Here is a 16,226-nt window from a genome sequence, read left to right on the forward strand (position 1 = left end):
TCCGCCTGCTCCTGTGGATGCCTCGCCCTCGAGCTTTGAACTTTGTTCAGCTCCTGGGATCGATGACGGCCACTATAGTGGTGGTTCCCTGGGCGAGAGTTCACATGAGGCCGCTGCTGCTTGCTGTGCTTCAGCAATGGTCTCCGATTTCCCAGGAATTCCAACACAGTCTAAAGTGACTTCCTGCGGCCCAGCGCGGTATGGATTGGTGGCTTTCTGACAGCATGATGCGGCAGGGGATGCCACTGGCTCTTCCTTTTTGGTGTCTGGTGATAACGGATGCCAGCCTTTCGGGCTGGGGAGCTCATTGCCGAGGACACTATGCTCAGGGTGTGTGGTCCACCGCGGAGCGGGGTGGTCCATCAATCGCTTGGAACTGAGAGCAATATTCCAGGCTCTTCTGGCCTTCCACTCGACGCTGAAGGGTCTTCCTGTCCGAGTTCTGTTGGACAACGTCAGCAGTGGCCTACATCAGTCTTCAGGGCGGCACTCAGTGCAGGGCCCTGGCTGTGGAGGCGTCTCAGATCTGCGTCTGGGCCGAGCGCCACCTAGAGCTGCTGTCCGCGGCTCACATAGCCGGTCAGAGCAACATGCTAGCCGATTTCCTCAGCAGGCATCAAATCGACCCGGTGGAATGGGAACTGGCAGAAGAAGTTTTACTTCAGTTTTGTGCCAAATGGGGGACTTCAGGCTTGGACCTCATGGTGTCAAGCGTAAACGCCAAAGTCCCTCGCTTTTTCAGCAAAAGGAGAGATCCTTGCTCGGCGGGGTTGGATGCCGTGGCTCAACCTTGGCCCTCGGGCCTCCTGTATGTGTTTCCTCCTTGGCCCTTGATAGAGCGAGTACTACTTCGGATTCGCCTGCATCGAGGATTGGTGATTCTCATCGCCCCGGATTGGCCAAGGTGTCCATGTGTCACGGATCTCCGGCGGATGCTGGTGGACGCTTCTCTTCCTTTGCCTTGGGTTCCGAACTTGTTAGTTCAGGGTCCAGTGACTATGGAAGATCCTTGCTACTTTGGTCTTACAGCCTGGCTCTTGAGAGGGCGCAATTGAGGGACAAGGTTATTGCCATGCTCTTGCAGGCTCGCACGCGGTCTCCTCTGCGACTTATGCTTTGATCTGGCGCACTTTTGAGGCGAGGTGTACTCCAAAGTCTATCTCACCGACTCTGGCGACAGTCTTGCTTTTGGTGGACTTTTTGCAGGAAGGACTACAAAAGGGCCTGGCATACAATTCCCTTCGAGGTCAAGTGGCAGCGTTGGCCTGCTTCCGGGGGAAAGTCTCCAGTTTGTCCCTTGCTGCTCATCCGGATATTGTCCGATTTCTCAGAGGGGCACTTCGTCTCCGTCCTCCTTTGCGGTCGCCCTGTCCCGCTTGGAACCTGTGGCTCGTGTTGAAGGCGCTCCAGCGATCTCCGTTTGAGCCTCTTAAACAGGCTTCTGAAAAGGATGTGACTCTCAAGACAGTTTTTTAGTGGTAATGATGTTGGCTAGAAGAGTGTCTGAGCTTCAGGCTCTTCCCTGTCGGGATCCTTTTCTGCTGTTCTCGGAATCTGGGGTAACTGTTCGTACGGTGCCTTCCTTTCTGCCTAAGGTGGTTTCAGCTTTTCTCCTGAACCAGCCCATTTTTCTTCCTTCCTTTTGTAAGGAAGAGTTTCCAGACTCCTTTGAGCAATTGTGCCTTTTGGATGTCCGCAGGGCTCTGGCAGTATCTGCAGATGTCAAATGAGTTTAGGAATCCTGATCATTTATTTGTTCTGTTGTCAGGTCCCCGACGGGGGTTTCCGGCGTCGAAGACCACTATAGCCCGGTGGCTTAAGGAACTTATTTTTTCTGCTTATCTGCTTTCAGGGCGGTCGCCGCCTGAAGCGTTTAAAGCGCATTTTACGAGGGCAGTGTCCTCTTCGTGGGCTGAAACGGGTGGCTTTTTTTTCAAGAGATCTGTCGTGCGGATACCTGGGCTTCTCAGCTCTCTTTTGTGCGACATTACAGGCTGGATGTGGCAACACGGCAGGATGCGCATTTTGGAGCGCAAGTGCTTGCTCGCGGAGTTGCCTGTTCCCACCCTATTTAGGGAGTGCATTGGTACATCCCATCAGTTAATGGATTCATGGAAGGGAAAATTAGGTTCTTACCTTGATAATTTTCTTTCCTTTAGTCACAGCAGATGAATCCATGATCCCTCCCTGTCTGACTTTACTTTTTGTACAGATGTTGCCTACAGACATTGTGCCTCATCAGGAGTACTTGAAGACAAGCTGTCAGAGTTACTACATGCTGTTTTTATTGCAGGAGGTTGATAACGTCCCTCCTTTGTTTGGTTATTGCTCCGGTTCAGGGGCGTTTGTTCTCTGTGAGGAAAGTTTATGTTATTTTGCCTTTCTTATTCACTGCTTTTTTAGAAAAGCCCGTATAAGCATATATTGCCTTTATAAAATAAGTATACAATAGTTGTATTTTACATTTTTTTCCCTAGGTGCCCTGTTATAAAGGCACTTTTTAAGAAGCAAAAGAAAGAAGCACTTAATAGAACTCTGACAAAAATGTGCTGGACCAAAAGTCAGCTTGTTCTAGGAGAATATAACACTTAGCAGTGTCCTCTGCAGGTAGTACTTGGGAGGAAAATTGTCAGTTTGAGCTTACTGGTCTGTTTTACAGGGTTGTATATGTGGGACAGATTCATTTGGAGGTCAGTGTGAAATGATAAAGCTACAGAATGCTTCAGCAGCTAGTTAAGTTGCACATTTCATCCTTTAGTTTAGTTATAATTTTCAGTAAGTGCTGTTTTATTTTTGCGTTCCTGTCTGTTATGCTTTATCCAACAAGCAGGTACAGTCAGGGCAATGTGACTAACATTCCTGTCTGTACAACAGAGTGTTTTTTTAAAACTTGGAGTATGTTTATGTTCTGTGTTACTTTATGTTTTCTTATAGGGATGAACAAGGGCAAGAGAAAACCTTTGGCAAAGACAAAGAAAGTGCAAACAGTGAGGTACTGTAAGACATGTTTATTTATTTATTTATTTAATACATTTATACCCCACATTTTCCCACTAGTTGTAGGCTCAATGTGGCTTACACAAAATTGTAGTAGGGCTACAGTACAAAAAGTACAATTATACAGTATAACAGTAAGATTATAAACAACCAGTAAAAAAGTCCCGTTTCTGTCAGAAATTAAACAGATGCCAGAAAGGTTTTCCTAGGAGTGTATGTTTGAGAGAGACAGTGTGTGTGAGAGATGGAGAGTGTGATAGACAGAGAGTGTGTCAGAGAGAGTGTATGTGAGAGACAGAGAGTGAGTGAGTGTGTGTTCCCTTCCCCCTCCCTTTATGGTCTGAGGCCCCCCTTTCACCCCCACCTCTCTGGTCTCAGGACCCCCCTCACCCCCTCCCTCCAGCCACCCATGTCCAGCAACCCTCCTCTCCCCTGCCCCCCCTCCACCACCCAGGCTTATGTCACTCACAGCTGATTCCCAGGCAGGGGGAGGAGTAGGGAAACACGCGGAGCAAGTGGCAGGGAGCGGCGCATGAAACAACGACCCTCCTCTCCCCTGCCCCCCTCCAGCCACCCATGTCCTGCGACCCTACTCTTCCCCTGCCCCCCCTCCAGCCACCCATGTCCAACAACCCTCCTCTCCCCTGCCCCCCCTGCAGCCACCCATGTCCTGCGACCCTCCTCTCCCCCTGCCCCCCCCTGCAGCCACCCATGTCCAGCGACCCTACTCTCCCCCTGCCCCCCCTCCAGCCAACCATGTCCAACGACCCTGCTCTCTCACCTGCCCCTCCTTCATCCACCCAGGTTGTGTAACCAATTTTTTCCATATCATCATGCTGATCAATCCATAGACTGGTGGGTTGTGTCCATCTACCAGCAGGTGGAGATAGAGAGCAATCCTTTGGCCTCCCTATATGTGGTCATGTGCTGCCGGAAACTCCCCAGTATGTTCTCTATCTCAGCAGGTGGTGGTCACACACAGCAGCAGCTCTGGCTAGGTCTCCAAGCCTAATTCTTAGGTTTTGTTGAGTACCTGGGGTTGAGGGCTCTTCTTGAGCAAGTGCAAACCTGGTGGTGCCAGGTCCCTCCTTTTCTCCCCCCTCCCGCTGGCTCCGTAAAAAAAAATAAATTTGAACGTCCTTTAAGGGTGTTTATTTCAACGTTTATATCAGCGTTTAATGCAGCCGCTCACTGGGACACCAGTTCGTTACAGCTTGGAGCGAGAAGCAGGTAATTTTTACCTTTTGTAGCGGGCAGGGGGTTCCCCGTTCGGTTTGCACGTGGCTTATGGCGTCGGAGGGCGAGGGCGCGAAGAATTGCTCCCCGGACCTCGTGTGCGCGTCTAGCGGGGATGCGGGGGTTTCAAAGCCTGAATCGCCTTTTTTGGGCGTCAGTTTGGAGTCCAGTCAGTGTCCCGGTTCTTCCTCCGGCGGTTTTTCCCGCCATAAACGCCCATCCCCCGCTGCTCGCCCCCCCCCCCATTTTGGCCGGCCACTCTGCTCGGACGGCTTCTTCTTGGGCCGCCCTCGAGGTGGGAGACGTTAATGCTATGGTCGCCCTTGATTCGGGCGACGGCAAGAAAGCGGCAAAAGTTAAGCACCATTTTTCCCGCGCGGCTCCTTCTTGGAGTTTTGCGCCGGACACCATTTTGGATGCGCAGCATGTTTCTCCCCCGCTCTTGCGAGCGGCAGTTGAGGGTGTGTCTAGGGCCATGGCCCAGGCTGCAGAAGTACACAGTCTGGGGGGTTTCTCCCCTGAGTTCATTTTGCTGCTGCATCAGGCTTTTCTTATGCAAAACGCTGCCCCTGTTCCCCTGTCCGATAAAGGGGTTGAGGCCTCCGGAAGCAAACGCCCTCGGGTGGATTTCCAGGCCCTAGAGGACTCTGTCTCCTCTGATGTAGATGAGGGCAGCGTATCTGAGTTCTCCCAACGGTCCTTTGGGGATTCCTTGGAGGAGACGGATTCCCGCTCGGATGGAGCGGATGGCCCCTCTGCAGCACGGATCTTTCGCTCAGAGGATTTGCCCAACCTGTTAGTGCAGGCCATGAGCATCTTGAAGATTTCCTCTCCGGAGGACGTCTCTTCCTCAGCCTCTGCTGGCTCTGCCATTATGCTGGGGACGAAGGGCCCCCTAGAACCTTCCACGTGCATGAAGCCATGCACACCTTGATTTCGGTTCAATGGGATGTCCCAGAAGCGAGCCTTAAAGTGGCTAGGGCTATGTCCCGCCTCTATCCTCTGCCTGAAGGAAGGGAGGCCTTTCTTTGGCCTACCGTGGATTCTTTAATCACTGCGGTGACTAAGAAAACGGCGTTGCCGGTGGAAGGTGGCACGGACCTAAAGGATGCCCAAGACAGAAGATTGGAGGCGGCTTTAAAGTCGTCCTTTGAGGCGGCTGCTTTAAGTTTGCAGGCCTCAGTTTGCGGCTCCTATGTGGCCAGGGCGTGCCTGATGATTGTGCAGCGGGCTTCCCCCTCGGATCCTTCCTTGAGGGCTGATTGGCCGTCCCTGGAATCAGGCTTGGCCTACTTGGCAGACTTGCTGTATGATGTCTTGAGAGCCTCGGCTAAAGGCATGGCTCAGACAGTCTCTGCACGGCGCTGGCTTTGGCTGAAGCATTGGTCTGCTGTCCACGCCTCTAAGTCTCGCCTGGCTAAGTTGCCTTTTCAAGGCAAGCTGCTCTTTGGGGTCGAGCTGGACAAGATTGTGACCGATCTCGGCACGTCTAAGGGCAAGAGGTTACCGGAGGTCAGGGCTCGGGCCAGTGGTGCCCGCCCCGGTTCCTCCAAAGGACGGTTTCAGGAAGCCCGTTGGTATCGCCCGGGCAAGTCGGGCTCCTCTGCCCCCTCTTCCTTCAAAAGGAACTTCTCCCCCAAGCAGCATTCCTTTCGCAGAGACCGCCGTCCCGGAGGTGCGTCCTCCGGTCCTCCCCCAGGGTCTCGTACCCAATGACGGGGCCCTGGTCCATGGCCCAGAGCAGGTTGGGGGACGTCTATCCTCGTTTCTGGGCGAGTGGACCAGGGTAACTTCAGACGCTTGGGTGCTGGAAGTCATCAGAGACGGCTACAAGCTAGAGTTCTGCCGACCCTTAAGAGACGGGTTTGTGTACTCTCCCTGCAAGTCTCCGGTCAAAGCTGTGGCAGTGCAGCAGTCTTTGGACAATCTGATCTGCCTGGATGCGGTCGTTCCGGTGCCAGAAGATCAGCTTGGCAGGGGGCGTTACTCCATTTACTTTGTGGTACCAAAGAAAGGAGGTTCTGTCCGGCCTATCCTCGACCTCAAAGGGGTCAATCAGGCCTTGAAAGTTCGGCACTTCCGAATGGAGACTCTCCGCTCTGTTATAGTGGCAGTGAAGGCAAGGGAGTTCCTGGCATCCTTGGACATCAAGGAAGCTTACTTGCATATTCCCATCTGGCCTCCTCATCAACGCTTTCTGCGTTTTGTAGTCCTGGGCCGACACTTCCAGTTCAGAGCTCTCCCGTTCGGGTTGTCTACTGCTCCACGGACCTTCTCCAAAGTAATGTTGGTCATCGCGGCCTTCCTACGCAAGGAAGGAGTACAAGTCCATCCTTATCTGGACGACTGGTTGATCCGAGCCCCCTCTTATGCAGAGTGCGGCAGAGCTTCAGACCTGGTGATAGCTCTTTTGAGCTCCCTGGGGTGGATCATCAACTGGGAGAAAAGCCAGCTGCGCCCGACTCAGTCCCTGGAGTATCTGGGAGTTCGATTCGACACCCAAGTGGGCAGAGTGTTCCTGCCAGACAATCGGATTGTCAAGCTTCAGGCTCAGGTGGACCAGTTCCTAGTAGCCTCTCCTCTTCGGGCTTGGGACTATGTGCAGCTGTTGGGCTCTATGACGGCCACGATGGAAGTAGTGCCCTGGGCCAGGGCCCATATGAGATCTCTACAGCACTCTCTGCTGCAGCGATGGACTCCAGTGTCGGAGGATTACGCTGTGCGCCTTCCCTTGGATCCAGCGGTGCGCAAGGCGCTGAGCTGGTGGCTGAGGCCAGACAAGCTGTCCGCAGGAATGCCTCTTTTGACTCCGGAGTGGATTGTTGTCACGACAGACGCCTCTTTGACGGGCTGGGGAGCCCACTGCTTGGGAAGGACAGCGCAGGGGCTCTGGTCTCCTGCAGAGGCAAAGTGACCTATCAGCCTCCTGGAACTCAGAGCCATTCGGTTGGCGCTTTTGGAGTTTCTCCCGGTACTGCCGGCGAAGCCGGTACGGGTCCTCTCGGCAATGCCACGGCTGTGGCCTATGTCAATCGCCAGGGAGGTACCAAGAGCACCCCTCTAGCCAAGGAGGCCATGAATCTATGCCAGTGGGCGGAAGCGAACCTGGAACAGCTGTCGGCGGCCCACATTGCGGGAGTCATGAATTTCAAGGCGGACTTTCTCAATCGCCATACCTTGGATCCCGGAGTGTGGCAGCTATCTGCTCAGGCGTTCTTGGACATCACGAAGCGCTGGGGCCAGCCGAGCCTAGATCTGATGGCGTCATCGGCCAATTGCCAAGTGCCGCGCTTTTTCAGCAGAGGACGGGACCCTCGATCTCTGGGAGTAGATGCTCTTCTCCAACAGTGGCCGACACAGGAGCTCCTCTATGTGTTCCCGCCCTGGCCCATGTTGGGCAGGGTGCTAGGCCGGGTGGCAAAGCATCCGGGCCGGGTAATCCTGGTGGGTCCGGACTGGCCCAGACGTCACTGGTATGCGGACTTGATCAGGCTCTCGGTGGATGGCCCTCTGCGGCTGCCAGCGGAGCGGGGCCTGTTGCATCAGAGTCCCGTGGTGATGGAGGATCCCTCCCCCTTTGGTCTTACGGCCTAGCTATTGAGCGGCAGCGTCTGAGGAAGAAGGGCTTCTCAGACAAGGTCATTGCCACTATGCTGAGAGCGAGGAAGTGCTCTACTTCTACTGCTTACGCCAGGGTTTGGCGTACCTTTGCATCGTGGTGTGAGGCAGGCTCTCTTTCTCCCTTCACTGCTCCAATTTCTTCAGTGTTGGCGTTCCTGCAAGAAGGTCTGGAGAAAGGCCTGTCGCTCAGTTCCCTTAAAGTTCAGGTGGCGGCTCTGGCTTGCTTCAGGGGTCGCCTGAAGGGTGCTTCCCTGGCCTCGCAGCCTGATGTGGTGCGCTTTCTCAAGGGAGATAATCGCCTAAGCCCTCCTCTGCGCTCGGTGGTGCCTGCATGGAATCTCAATCTAGTGCTAAGAGCCTTGCAGAAGCCACCTTTTGAGCCCTTGTCGAGGGCATCTCTGAAAGACCTGACGTTGAAAGCAGTCTTTTTGGTGGCTATCACTTCAGCCAGACGAGTTTCCGAGCTCCAGGCGCTATCATGTCGAGAGCCCTTCCTGCAGTTCACTGAGGCAGGAGTGTCTATTCACACGGTGCCTTCCTTCCTGCCCAAGATTGTTTCTCGTTTCCATGTGAATCAGCAGCTCTGCCTACCCTCCTTTCGTAGGGAGGACTACCCAGAGGAGTACTCTGCTCTCAAATTTCTGGATGTGAGACGAGTCATCATCAGATACTTGGAAGTGACCAATGATTTCCGGAAGTCGGATCATCTGTTTGTGCTGTTCGCAGGTCCTCGTAAGGGTCTGCAGGCATCCAAGCCTACAGTGGCACGATGGGTCAAGGAAACCATTGCAGCGGCTTATGTGGCCGCAGGGAAGATGCTGCCTATCCAGCTGAAGGCTCACTCCACTAGAGCACAGGCGGCCTCGATGGCAGAGGCCGGGTCCGTCTCCTTGGAAGAGATTTGTAAGGCGGCAACTTGGGCATCGGCTCATACCTTCTCCAGGCATTACCACTTGACTGTGGCTGCTCGGGCGGAGGCCCGGTTTGGAGCTTCAGTGTTGCGGTCAGGGATTTCTATGTCCCGCCCTGGGTGAGTACTGCTTCGGTACATCCCACCAGTCTATGGATTGATCAGCACGATGATATGGAAGGTAAAATTATGTATCATACCTGATAATTTTCTTTCCATTAATCATAGCTGATCAATCCATAGCCCCTCCCAGATATCTGTACTGTTTATATTCTGGTTGCATTTCAGGTTCAAGTTTAGTCTTCTGTTCCTGTTCAGGAGGATCTTCGTGTTCAAGTTTTTTTTTTCGATTGAATTCTTCTTCTTGAGACGATTTTGTGTTACAGTGAGCTGCTGCATTCCTCTCCCCTCCGTTTTACGGGGCTGGATTGAGATCTAAATTCTGCCGGCGCTCCCTCCCGCTTCGTGCGGCAGTAGGGCAGCCTTATATCCCTCCCGCTTCGGCGGTGTTAGGGTCAGCCAGCTCCTTCCGCGGTTGCAGTCGCAGGGTAAGCCAGATCCCCCTGCATCGGCGGGTGTGGTGTCCCTCCCCCGCTCCGCGGGGATGAGCTGGACGGATTCCCCTCCTCCACTTGTGTGGGGATGAGCTGGGTTAATTCCCCTACCCCGTTTTGGCGGTGGTGAGCTGGGCAGAGTGTCCCTTTGTGGGTGTAATTCTCTAAGTGCTGAGGCCTGCGGATGGAGCTTTGATATCGACATACTGAGGAGTTTCCGGCAGCACATGACCACATATAGGGAGGCAAAAGGATTGCTCTCTATCTCCACCTGCTGGTAGATGGACACAACCCACCAGTCTATGGATTGATCAGCTATGATTAATGGAAAGAAAATTATCAGGTATGATACATAATTTTACCTTGGGGCAGACAGGAAAGATCCCCGGTCCGGCCTGCTTGCTGCTGGCGCGGGTGCTGGTGCTGAGATGCTCCCCCGCTGCTGGATCGCTGTTCAAAATGGCCGCCGAGACTTCCAATGGCGGACTCGTGAGACTTCTGCTGAATTTGTTACACAACCTGAGTGGATGAAGGAGGGTCAGGTGAGAGAGCAGGGTCGTTGAACATGGGTGGCTGGAGGGGGGCAGGGGGAGAGTAGTGTCGCTGGACATGGGTGGCTACAGGAGGGGCAGGGGGAGAGGAGGGTCGCAGGGCATGAGTGGCTGCAGGGCGGGCAGGGGGAGAGGAGGGTTGCAGGACATGAGTGGCTGGAGGGGGGGGCCAGGGGAGAGGAGGGTTGTTGTTTGATGCGCCGCTCCCTGCCACTTGCTCTGTGTTTTTCCCTACTCCTCCCCCTGCCTGGGAATCAGCTGTGAGTGACGTCAGCCTAAGGCGCCACGGACACAGGCAGGCACATTAGAACGTTGGTGGTGAGAATTATTGTATAGGATTTGGTATCAGTTTAAACACAAGATAGTAAAGCCAATATAAGGTATTAGTGTCCATGAATTATTTGAAACTATAAGTAAATCTTAATTATGTTGAGGCTGGAGAATAAGCCTTTTTAAACAGAGTTGACTTCAATAACTTTCTGAAATTTAGATAGTTCTGCGTTGTTTTTACTAATTTGGGTAAAGCATTCCACAACTGAGTGCCTATGAAGGAAAAGTTGGAGGCATATGTAGATTTATATTTGAGGCCAATACAATCTGGATAGTGTAGATTTAAGTAAGATTGGGAGTAACTGGATCTGTTTCTAGGTGGTAAGTCAACCAGATCAATCATGTATTAGGAAACTTCACCCTAAATGATCCTGTGAATGAAGGTGCAAACCTTGAAGGCAACTCGTTCTCTAATGGGAAGCCAATGCAATTTTTCACGAAGGGGCTTGGCAGATTCAAATTTAGATTTTCCGAAAATCAGTCTCGCCGCAGTGTTCTGGGCAGTCTGAAGTTTCTTCAGTAGATATTCTTTGCAACCAGCATAGATACCGTTACAATAGTCCAGCTGGCTTAGTACCATTGATTGGATCAGATTCCGGATCCAATTTACTCAGCATAAAACCATTTTTATTCTTTCCAACCCAACTCATGCAGATATACATTCACTCAAATATTTATCTGGTGGAATTGGAAAGAATTACATGAACCATACTGCATATGTTTTCCCCACTTTCTAATTTTAGCTTGTGTTTGACCTAACATTTCCTCCTGTTCTTTTGGCTTTCAAATCAGCTGGAACCAGGACATAAATTGGCGCTGTTTTTCATTATTTTTTCCAACTTACTTGAAGTCCCATCTTTGCAGGCCTTTTTTGGGGGCCATGCAAACTGCTCTTTCCAGAACTCTGCAATCATAGGTCTTAAATCTAGCCATTAAGTACCCCCATTGTGTGATAACTGGAAGTTAACCTTCTTTCCTCATGGGTTTATGAAAACTGCTTCTGCACAATCTCTAGCCCCAGCTAACCTAGAGCCCATGCTCAGAAGTAAACACGGGTGAGAGGTCCTTACTGCCAGAAATAATGAGCTTGTCCACTATCAGCACATTGTAATGTAGTTGAAAGCATGCAAATGGGGTCATTTCCTATTCCCTGTAGTGGTAAGTTAACAGTGCACTTCACAATGGTGTCCTTACTACAGTAAACCCTACACCAGCTCAGAGCTGGTGTTACGGTGTCTGGAAAGGCATTCTTCTACTCTTGACAGGAACCATCATGCCATTCAGACACTAATGCCTGAGGTTCAAAGCTTTCAAATAAGCTTCAGCCTAACTCATCCAATTTCCCTCACCAAATGCCCTTTCCAGCCGTCTCCAGCCACCAACGGGAGATGCAATTTTTATTCTCGGATTTCTTTGAAAAGAGTGAGAAAGTGGGTGCTGGTTAGGCATATTTTCAAAGCACTTAGCCTTCCAAAGTCCCATAGGTTTCTATGGAACTTTGGAAGGCTAAGTGCTTTGAAAATATACCTTGGTATGTCTTAGGGTGCCCAGCTTTCTAAACTTTTTTTATACAGTACATCATGTCCTGGGAAGGAGACCCATGCTAAAGTAAAAATCCATGACCGCTGCCGCACTGCTGCCTCCTCCCTCTGGTCATGCAAAGCACCCTGGTCACTGTCCTGGTAAGGAGACCCATGTTAAAGTAAAAATCCATGACTGCTGCTGCACTGATGCCTCCTCTCCCTGGCCATGCAAAGCTCCCTGGTCCCTAGTTTGACTGTGCATATGCTGGGCATGTTCCCCCCTCCTTACTTTCCAATACTGAGTGCTAACAGCATGCATAAAATTTGCCTGCCATTAGCATTGAGCATTGGATTGTTCCTTTGCGGCACTGTTTGGGTGGTATTTTGTTGTTGTTCAGTATCCAGGTTTTATCATTACCACCTTAGTAATTCCCTTATCTCTTATTTGTCCTGTTTGTCCTAATTAGATTGTAAGCTTTGTTGAGTAGGGACTGGCTGTTCAGTGTACAGTGCTGTGCACATCTAGTAGTGCTATAGAAATGATAAGTAGTAGTAGTATTTTCTGGAGCTGTTTTGAGCATCAGGCCCCTAGTGAGCAAAATACCTTTTAGTTTTTGATGATAAGTGCTTTGTGTCTGTGGACATATTTTCTTAAGAGTTGGGCACCCAGTTTACTGGATGAGTTAAAACTGATGCATTACTAGAATTTAGTAGTCGGGTAAAGCAGCTAAGACACAGAAAACTTCTTTGAGCAAAATTGATCCTACTTTTTAAAAAAATTTGTATAAGTCTTTATTAAATTTCCAAGAACAGTAAACCATAATACAAAGCGTTGAAACATATACAACAGCTGAGCAAAACAAACACAGTGTAAATGGGGTAAATGCCAGAGGAAACATCAAACAAGCCAACCCCCACTTAGAAAAGCAAAAGAACCCATAACAATACACTTCATAATTTTAGCGGTTTTGTTGTAAAAAAAAAAAACCACCAACCCCCACCCCCCCCTCTTCCCGCCCCAGACTGGACAAGATGGAGCAGAAATACAGCTTAGCAAAAGAGAACTGCCCTGAGGGACATACCTCTCCTGCCCCCAAAAGAACCACACCCCAACATAAAAATCAAAAAGAGCAGTGTAGCAAGAAAGGTGACCAAATCACCTCTCTTTGAGACAGCATTTGATTTTTAATTGCCACCAAGTGTTCCATGTCACAAATATACCAAAGCTTGTTCAGCCAATGCACCAAGGAAAACACCTGCAGCTGTTTCCAGTGAGCTGCCAAAGTCACCGGAGCCGCACACATAGTGTGGAGAACCAGCAGAGCCTGAGAGCGAGTGAGACCAGGAGGCTTCTTGAGAAAGAGGAAAACCACCAGGTCTCACTGAATCGGACAAGGCAATCACCCCTGCAGGCGATATTGGATGGCCTTCCAATAGGCTTTAGCCTTCACTCAACTAAAGGTGACTCATAGAGCCATGTTCCCCACAACCCCTCCAACAGAGAGGAGAAATGCTCGCGTACATGTGATGCAGATGAACTGGAGTAAGATACTATCTATACATAACTTTTAGCTGCATTTTCCTTAAAAGAAACAGAGTGAAACACCTTCAGCAGAGCTTTCTTCATGATACGACAGTCATCACCCTCAACAGTCAATCCCAGTTCCTGACTCCAGTTGACCCAATGCAAAAGATAAGGATGGGACTGCCTTCACTGAAAAGTATTAAGGCAAGTAAGTGATCATGCCCTTGGTACCTTTAGAATCCTCACAAAGATCTTCTAAAAAAAGAGTTGTCCTGTAAAATGAGGGACTTAATACTAGGAGTCAACAAAAAAATTAATGGAAGGAAGATGAAATGTCTCCGCCAAGTCAGAAAAAGAAAGAAGTATCTCATCATTGAAAAGCTGCCCCCAAGAAACTAGGCCCAGTGTTGCCTAATGGGAGAAAAAAACATCACCAGAAAGACCCAGAGGAAAAACAGGGTTGCCAGCTATGGGAGACAGATGCGACAATACTAGTCTGAGTTTAGAAAAAAGGGCAACCCAGTAATAAAAGTGTTGGCAATAGAAGGGCAAAGGTCAACAGGCAAAGATCTATGCTTACGAGGAAACCACATTAAATGGCCCAGGGGACAGCAACCTACAGAAGATTGCCCAAATACACCCAGAGCTTGTAAGGAAAAGTGTGATATCTCTCCAAGGCAGAATGAGTCTACATCACGAACTTTGCAAGACCTTCTCTCTGTCAGAGAACTGGACAAAATGAGCAATGATGTGCAGGTGGCTATCTTGCGGTTACCCAAGAGAATGGTACGCCCATTCCAGGTCCATGGATGAAGAGACCCCCATCATCATTTAGTAGAAGAGTGCAGATGGAATGCACAATGGCGGGGACATCCTGAGTAGCCCCTGCCTTCAGGGATTCCCTGAAAGTGGAGTTTTTTCCGCTGTCCGCGGTTCTCTAAATCATCCAATTTGTGCAAAAGTTCCTCATATTGGGTGGAGAAAATAAGTACACAGGACTCCAAAGTCAACAGCCACTCCCCATAGTCATCCACTTGAGTCTCCAACTTTTCCACACGGTTTCCCAACTCCCGGAGATCCATGTCAAGCACATCTATGTTATCTAAAATCTCCTCCTTAGACTCTTTAATTTCGCCACGGATCTCCTCCAAATAAAGTTTTAGATATTTTGTCACACTGCCTTGGCCACGGTACATAAGTACATAAGTAATGCCATACTGGGAAAAGACCAAGGGTCCATCGAGCCCAGCATCCTGTCCACGACAGCGGCCAATCCAGGCCAAGGGCACCTGGCAAGCTTCCCAAACGTACAAACATTCTATACATGTTATTCCTGGAATTTTGGAGTTTTCCAAGTCTGTTTAGTAGTCCTTTAGGAAACCGTCCAACCCCTTTTTAAACTCTGCTAAGCTAACCGCCTTCACCACTTTCTCCGGCAACGAATTCCAGAGTTTAATTACACGTTGGGTGAAGAAACATTTTCTCCGATTTGTTTTAAATTTACTACACTGTAGTTTCATCGCATGCCCCCTAGTCCTAGTATTTTTGGAAAGCGTGAACAGACGCTTCACATCCACCTGTTCCACTCCACTCATTATTTTATATACCTCTATCATGTCTCCCCTCAGCCGTCTCTTCTCCAAGCTCTATAGCCCTAGCCTCCTTAGTCTTTCTTCATAGGGAAGTCGTCCCATCCCCGCTATCATTTTAGTCGCACTTCACTGCACCTTTTCCAATTCTACTATATCTTTCTTGAGATGCGGCGACCAGAATTGAACACAATACTCAAGGTGCGGTCGCACCATGGAGCGATACAACGGCATTATAACATCCTCACACCTGTTTTCCATACCTTTCCTGATAATACCCAACATTCTATTCGCTTTCTTAGCCGCAGCAGCACACTGAGCAGAAGGTTTCAGTGTGTTATCGACGACGACACCCAGATCCCTTTCTTGGTCCGTAACTCCTAACGTGGAACCTTGCATGACGTAGCTATAATTCGGGTTCTTTTTTCCCACATGCATCACCTTGCACTTGCTCACATTAAACGTCATCTGCCATTTAGCCACCCAGTCTCCCAGTCTCGTAAGGTCCTCTTGTAATTTTTCACAATCCTGTCGCGATTTAACGACTTTGAATAACTTTGTGTCATCAGCAAATTTAATTACCTCGCTAGTTACTCCCATCTCTAAATCATTTATAAATATATTAAAAAGCAGCGGTCCTAGCACGGACCCCTGAGGAACCCCACTAACTACCCTTCTCCATTGTGAATACTGCCCATTTAACCCCACTCTCTGTTTCCTATCCTTCAACCAGTTTTTAATCCACAATAGGACATTTCCTCCTATCCCATGACCCTCCAATTTCCTCTGTAGCCTTTCATGAGGTACCTTGTCAAACGCCTTTTGAAAATCCAGATACACAATATCAACCGACTCCCCTTTGTCCACATGTTTGTTCACATCCTTCAAAGAATTGAAGTAAATTGGTCAGGCAAGATTTCCCCACACAAAAGCCATGCTGACTTGGTCTCAGTAATCCATGTCCTCGGATGTGCTCTGTAATTTTGTTTTTGATAATAGCCTCTACCATTTTCCCCCGGCACCGACGTCAGACTCACCGGTCTATAATTTCCCGGATCTCCCCTGGAGCCTTTTTAAAAATGGGCGTTACATTGGCCACCCTCCAATCTTCCGGTACCACGCTTGATTTTAAGGATAAGTTGCATATCACTAGCAGTAGCTCCGCAAGCTCGTTTTTCAGTTCTATCAGTACTCTAGGATGAATACCATCCGGTCCAGGAGATTTGCTACTCTTCAGTTTGCTGAACTGCCCCATTACGTCCTCCAGGTTTACCGTGAAGTCAGTAAGTTTCTCCGACTCGTCCGCTTGAAATACCATTTCCGACACCGGTATCCCACCCAAATCTTCCTCGGTGAAGACCGAAGCAAAGAATTCATTCAGTCTCTCCGC

At 49.9% G+C, this 16,226-nt stretch overlaps 1 protein-coding gene across 3 annotated transcripts in view; it reads left to right on the forward strand.

Annotated features, from left to right (window-relative positions):
• Positions 1-16,226, forward strand: part of WDR60 (WD repeat domain 60) — a 303,464-nt gene that overhangs the window by 73,700 nt on the left and 213,538 nt on the right. For all 3 annotated transcript variants that reach the window (XM_030198750.1, XM_030198757.1, XM_030198766.1), the window contains exon 7: positions 2,935-2,992. In XM_030198750.1, the coding sequence (XP_030054610.1) occupies positions 2,935-2,992 (58 nt within the window). The remainder of the gene's footprint in view (positions 1-2,934; positions 2,993-16,226) is intronic.

The sequence above is a fragment of the Microcaecilia unicolor genome, chromosome 1, assembly GCF_901765095.1.
Source record: "Microcaecilia unicolor chromosome 1, aMicUni1.1, whole genome shotgun sequence".
Classification (NCBI taxonomy): Eukaryota; Metazoa; Chordata; class Amphibia; order Gymnophiona; family Siphonopidae; genus Microcaecilia; species Microcaecilia unicolor.